This window comes from Lynx rufus, unplaced genomic scaffold (genome assembly GCF_022079265.1).
Source record: "Lynx rufus isolate CCGP_SWC_20201006 ecotype Redwood Valley unplaced genomic scaffold, mLynRuf1.p SCAF_1, whole genome shotgun sequence".
NCBI lineage: Eukaryota > Metazoa > Chordata > Mammalia > Carnivora > Felidae > Lynx > Lynx rufus.
This window is the reverse complement of record NW_025814823.1, coordinates 224148084-224155192: the sequence shown is the minus strand read 5'-3', so window position 1 is coordinate 224155192 and position 7109 is coordinate 224148084. Positions and strand designations below refer to the sequence as shown.

Genomic DNA, 7109 nt, shown 5'->3' with positions numbered 1-7109 from the left:
GAATTACTCAAATTGGAGTATCATCTTTTCAGATTACATTGCTACCATGTGAGGTGCATACAAATAAGCAAATGAAACCGACGTCTAAACCAACCAGCAAAATGTCCAACAGCTAATTTTAGGTATCGGAATGATCCAAACCGCGGAGTTCAATGTACGAAAGCAAAAGGACTGGAAAAAATAATCGAGTTTTCCAATGTTTTATGTAGGATAAGGTGTGTGACTATTTTTTTAAATTAAACCTTTCCCTGACATATCAGATTATCTGAGTATATCTTACTGAAACCATCCATTCTATCGATTAAAAACAAACAAACAAACAAACACAACAAGGGCGGGGGTTCTTTTGTGAAAATAAAGGAGGGCAGGCAGGACAGAGACAGTGGTCTCTGTCTTCAGAGCAGTGCACAAGTGGTGCACAGAAATTGCATACATTAGAGAGCAAGCAGCAAGTCCCCATGTTCCATCGATTTCGTATGGAGAAAAGAAGTGGGGAGGGCAAAGGAAAATGGTGCATACAAGTCCATGGTGGCGGGACCTGGTATACTGGATAAACCTCATGGCATTTGAACACAACACGATGCTAATAAGATCTTGCACAGTAACAGAGTGTGGGTCTCAAGAGTCCACACAGAGAAGTGGAAAACGAGGTCCCGATTACCTGCACAAGCTTCATTTCTCAGCATACCACCCCTAGTCCTAAGTGATTTGGACCCTTTGGGTTTAGTTTTGCCTTTGAAAAGAAATCACAAGATATTGAAACAAACTTCATTGTTTGGCTTCATTCAGGTATTCTTAAATTAAACAGTACCACAGACTTTATTGAGCAATTGAAAATATACACAAGGAACAATAGCTTTTTCTCTGTATATATTTTTTTTTTAATTTGACTCTCTTCTGATTAAATGACCCCGTTTCGATCATGAAAAGGGCACTTGTTTCTACAGTAGCTGTGGCCAGCTTGCTCAGTTCCAAGTACTGTTTCCATGTGTCTTCCTTGCCATTGCTGAGGTTATATCTCCACTTGCTCAGGAAGCAAATTCTAGAAGGTTTGCCAGAATTAACCCCCTAAGTTGTTCTTTCAGATTCTATTTCTCCATAGAGTTCTGCTAACTTTTTAAATTCGGGTCCCCAGTCTCCAAGGTAGTGATAATCCTGGTCTGACTGTGTGGTTGCTGAATCCAGTGAGCTGATGGAGCCAGCCTCCGATCTCTGACCTTCGTAGGCATAAGTCTGAAGAGAGTCATAAGGGGGGACGCTGGGGTCTAGGTCGGCTTCTGCCAGTTTTTGCTTAATAAATTCCTGAACATCTATACTTTCTAGGGTGGACAATGTCTGGTGTCTGGGGGTGAGTTTCACTTCGGGTCGAATATCTCTCCGATACTTGAGCTCCTCGGCGGCAGAAGGATTCCTCAAGGCTGTGATGTCAAAGGCCTCGGTGTCTTCCTCCCCGCCCCCCTCGTCATCATAGGTGACCACATTCTCTCGCACGTCCTCCTCTGAAATGATCAGGGGCTCTTTTTTGCTGCGTCTCAGGGTGATAAAAAGTACTACAATTGCTGAAGAAAAATGGAAAGAGGATGAAGAGTTAGAAGAAAGGAAGGAAATTCTTGTAGACTTGACATCAGCAATGTCACCAACTACATTTTGTTTAGGCGTGCATTGTAACACAACCCTGATCTCTGCACTCTCTGGAAAACATTTGAAGTGTTTGTTTGTTTGTTTGTTTTGTTTTTTTATCATCTCAAGGAATGTAAAAAATAAAATAAAAATATCCCTTTAAAGCATTGAGAATCACTGATCTTCTCTAGAAAAACGTAACATTCACATTTGTTATGTGTTTAGGATTCTTAGTTCACTGTGGGCTAACCATCTGGTCTTCACACTGAGGGAAACAGAGGAGGAAAGAGCAAAATGGAATTTTGGCTGGAAGAATAATGGTGTATGTTGTTCTATCTATGGATTCTTAATCCTTCTAGGTATATACACTAAAGGAAAGATTTTTCAGTTTCTGTTAAATGGGAAGAGGGAACCCCTACCTTAAACCCTTGACTTTTGATGCTTTGTAGGAAATCAAAGCAGGAATATTTTACATGGTTGATCTCTCTTGTCCATTACCCTTTAGAATAATATCATCAGACATTTATAACTGCATATATCTATCAAGCTGTACAAGCTGTTAGTTTATTTGTACCTAACTTTTATTTCACAGGAATTTTTCACATTGCCCATTTTTTTATATAACTTTGTAATGTAATCCTCATGGCAAACTGTGGGTTTCCTCAAGGAAACTGAGGCTCAAGAGAAATTACATGGATGACTAAGATCCAAGTCTAAGATCACACAAGTGACTGGTGGAAGCACCTAGACTGTAATCTGAGATTTCTCACACCAAAGTGGATGAGTTTCCATTACCATATCCCATTTTGTTTTTTTAAAAAAATACAGAACGGGGAACTGAGTGACCAGTTGGGCATGTGGATTATTATCAATAATGCCACAACCATTAGATGAAATGATGTAAATGGGTCTTGGGCACTTTCCTTTGGCTGTTTCTCAGTATTTTCACATCTTTCTATTTGATGATAGGAAGCCATTACTAAATAGAAAGAATTACTTCACTTCTATTTTGTGCTATTAGATCCAATATTCTTTACTTCAGCTCTACAGAATGTTCTCGGTCAGCTGGTATTCTAGGTTTTATGATAGCAGTTACTAGGTTCATTGTTATTAACATTCTTTAAAGTATAATAATCAAAGAAGTACATTCAAATGGCATGTAGGACACGTATATGTGTGTACATAATGTACATATATGTATATACATAGACAAATATATATATATATATATAGAAACAATTTTTATGTATAGCATGTGACATACTTATGCTACATATTCACATACACACCGAATATACACCTACAGACATATATATATTATTTCAAATTCATATTTATTTTTTAGTGTTTATTTGTTTATTTTGAGAGAGAGAGAGAGAGAGCACAAGCAGGTGAGGGGCAGAGAAAAAGAGAATCCCAAGCAATCTCCATGCTGTCACCAAGATCATGACCTGAGCCGAAATCAACAGTCTGATGCTTAACTCACTAAGCCACCCAGGCACCCTGAAATTCACAATTCTATACCGTATTTTATCTGGCAGCCTTTATGATATGTATCTTGTAAAACAAACAAACACCAGGTTAGCTATCCTCTGATAAAGAACATAGCCAGTACCCCAGAAGTTGACCTTTCCCTTATACTTCTAAAAAGTTACTTCTACTCTTACTTTATCATTACTGTTTCCTTGTTTCTCTTTATAATTCCACCCATTTTTTATGGATATCCCTAAATAATACAATAAATGAGATTTGTCTTTTTCTCAACTAGATATTATAGTGTGCATGAGCTTTTAAGATGACAATAGAAAGAGGAAAAGAAACAGATTTTCAAGCCATAAGTGCAAAGGATAATTGTGTGAGAGAAGTTCACTATATGTGGAAAGAGATGGTTACAGTGTACTGGAGAATCTAATTTTGCAGAGAAAAGGCAAGGAGTGCCTCTAGGAATGAGGAAAAAAAAAAGACAGAACACCTATATAAAGGGTCAGAAAATCATGTTGAGAAGTCCGGAATAAAAGGATACTGACTAGGTAATGGCAGAACACAATGGGGGGAGATTACGGCAGACATGGGGAAGCGGTGACTGGCTGTGTTTGGAATGCAATGCTTAGAGAAAGCTGGAAATGAAAAGCTTATAGTACATGTGACCCTGCTTCACAAATGTCATGCTATTTAAAAATAGTTTCCCAAATATGCTGCTTATACTTGAGAGACATTATCTAATATAGCACTTTATTTCTGGGGGAGGAAAAAACCAGACTTTTGCTGAATTCAGCGAATATGCATCTAATACCTTCCTATTTATTTTAGTGTAAATCCCACTTAGAGCTTTCTAATTCAGGGCCCCATCCTCAAGTAACTTACTTCATTCCATTCAGAAGTGTAGATTTATCATCCAATATATATGTTCAGTTCATCTTTATGATTAAGTAAAGGGGGTTGTTCTAACTTAAATCATCTATTTCTACAGACTGCCTAGTTTATTATAGTAAAATGTCTTACCGTTATTAATAAATCAAGTTACTTTTCTTTATGTTAAAATGGTTGGTTGTTGATTTCAAGGGAATTTATGTGCATGTATAACAGGGAGAATGTGATCAGCAGTCTTAGCAAATTGTGGATGTAATTTGCGTTCTTCACCAATATTAGTGCCATATCAGCCTAATGAAATATAGGAGATCATGCTGGGTTTATTATTGTACTTGGTTATATTTGCTTATTTTCCCAAATTAAAAAAAATATTTGTGATATATTTTGATTCAAAATATAGATAATAATTAAGTTTGAACTTTGAGAGAGACAGAGAGCGGGAACAGGGGTTGGGGCAGAGAAAGAGAAGAGAACAGAAAATCCAAAGCAAGCTTTGTGCTGAGAGCAGAGAGCCTGATATTGGACTCAAACTCATGAACTGTGAGATCATGACCTGAGCAGAAGTCAGATGCTTAACCAACTGAGCCACCCAGGTGCCTTGGAAAGGACATTATTCTAATGATTATTTTATTCTGGGCTAGTATATTTCATTTTCTTCTCTTTCAGTTTGATCAGGAATTTTAGATCCATCGTATTCTTTTTATTTAAGAAAATTAAAATGAATTATTGAGTTTTTACTAATTTATTTTATTTAGGGAGGAATTAAAATTTGGGGAAATATTTTTATATTTCCTTTCTCACATCATTCACTCATTCATTTATTCATTTATTTATATATGATCCCAAAGCACTTGGAGTTCTAAAGGGGTCTGAGTTTTCATAAGTTGAACTGTCACACAGCTTGCATTTGAATACATTCCATACTGACTCCCAACATATTCCCCCAAAATATTTTTCAGAGCAGATTTTATTACCCATAAATATCACTTCATTCTTGTTTATATGATCATATGTTGGTGCTAAGTTTGGTAGAAAGGAGGTGGCCCAAGTTAGGAAGATTACTTTTATTAGCTCTTGGGCTATTGGTCATACCAGTTAGTGGCACTTCTTTTTTTCTTAAAAATATCATGAAAATTAAAAAAATAAAAGTTTATTTATTTATTTTGATATAGAGAGCATGTGAGGGGAAGAGAGAGAAGGAGAGAGAGAGAATCCCAAGTAGAGTTCGCAATGTCAGCGCAGAGCCCAATGGGGGGCACGAACGCATGAACGGTGAGATCACAACCTGAGCCAAAATCAAGAGCCGGAAACTCAACTGACTGAGCCAGCCAGGCACCCCTACACTTGTCAAGGAAACTTATTTTTTTCAAACCAAGAGGAGCCCACACAGTTAAGTAAGATATCACAGGTGACAAACTGGTTGGCATTTAGCTCCTCACCACCTCCGCATTTCTCTCCTAATCCCTCACTCTCCTCACATCAAATCTACCCTGATCCTCATTTATCAGGAAATTTATATCCAAGAGTAGGAATAGTCCAGCTGCTGGACTCATCTAAGTCACTTGCTTTTATGTAATGTGTGGGCTTATAGGTTGATGCCAGAGGTCTGATTCAGAGCCTGATTGAAAGGTTTGTTGTGTCCCAAGTGTGATTGAGGTTTGCTCTACCACCTGCTCTGGCTCTGTACCCTCTCACATGTGATGGGATGAGGTTGGGAAAGAAATGTCAGATCCCTGGAAGGGAAAGAGAACTCCAGGTATCCCTTCCTGTAGAACTAAATTCTGAGTGCATCATAAAGGGTCACTCTAAATTCTCTCCCATTCATCCTATTTAAAAACGATCTTAAACAGTAATCTTGACGGAACATAACCCAACTGAAAAATTGCACGTCTACCATTCCAAGTAGAGTTTCATTGGTTTTCAAGCACCAATTTCAGATAATTGATATACACTTAGGTGGAGTCTGACCATACTGCAAAATACTGAATCATATTTATCCTATACAAAAGCATAAATTTTATAGAACTCTAAAGTTCTTCTCTAATTGATGCTTTATTATTATAGATTTGTATATAGAGACAAGAGTCTGTACAGATTACCCGAGATCATATGGTTAATTAGTGGCAAAACCAGGACTGTGTTTATACAAGTAATGTCCACAAACAGCTAATAACTAAAACATATTTCACTATTAATATATTAATTTCATCATTTGTATAGCTGTTAGTTTTTAACATTATTTCAGAATTATAAAAAAAAAGTTCTGAAATAAAGTTTCACTACCTCTGGTATAAGCTGATATTTTCCTTGAAAATTAAAAGCTCGTACATTAGCCAACATTATTTCAAAACTAAAAATGACTACATTCTAAGTCTCTTGACTAGGTATCTTCTGAATAACAATAAAAACCCTTAAAATATCATGAAAATTAAAATTACATTATAAATAATAGTTGCTTCCACCAAACTTAAATTATTCTGCAACCTTGGGATAAAACTGTAAAAAACACTTTTGAATTTTAATAAAAAATGAAGGAGTAAACATATTAAATAACACCTTTGTTCCATTAGTCCTGAGGGAGAGCATAAAATTTAGAATGCTCTCTTATTTACCCCAGAGGAGAAAAGACATTTTCATAAAGTCAATTAAAGGAAAGTATTGTTTCATGAAAAAATAAAATGTTATTCTACATAATATACCTTACATTTGCCTGTATATTAACATTTTCAATTACCTTTTTAAGCCTTTACCTTAGCATACAAAGATGGTTTCATGGTAATAAGTGAAAACAAAAGGCAAAGATAATGTGACTCTATAATCATAATAGATAATGATCTATCTTTCAGAATAAGGACTTTGGAGGAAATTATACTAAAATTACTGGGTTCTATTCTTTGTGGTTTAGGTTAGGAACCATAGAGGAATCAATATTTGTATTTGCTTTATTTTATTTTATTTCATTTTATTTTATTTTCCATTTTGGCTTTGTGTGTTTTTGTTTCAATTATCAAATGCAAAAAAAAAAAAGCAATACATAAATGTCTTTAGCAAATAGCAGTTGTGACCAATCAATATATAAGTAAATAAAATTGAGAAAGCCTGGTTTTCCTGTTTTCCTT

General features: G+C 35.9%; 1 protein-coding gene across 2 annotated transcripts in view; it reads right to left on the bottom strand.

Moving 5' to 3' along the window:
- Positions 1-1068: 1068 nt before the first annotated feature.
- CDH18 (cadherin 18) overlaps positions 1069-7109 on the bottom strand; it is a 343377-nt gene continuing 337336 nt past the window's right edge. For both annotated transcript variants that reach the window (XM_047074386.1, XM_047074393.1), the window contains exon 11: positions 1069-1559. In XM_047074386.1, the coding sequence (XP_046930342.1) occupies positions 1069-1559 (491 nt within the window). The remainder of the gene's footprint in view (positions 1560-7109) is intronic.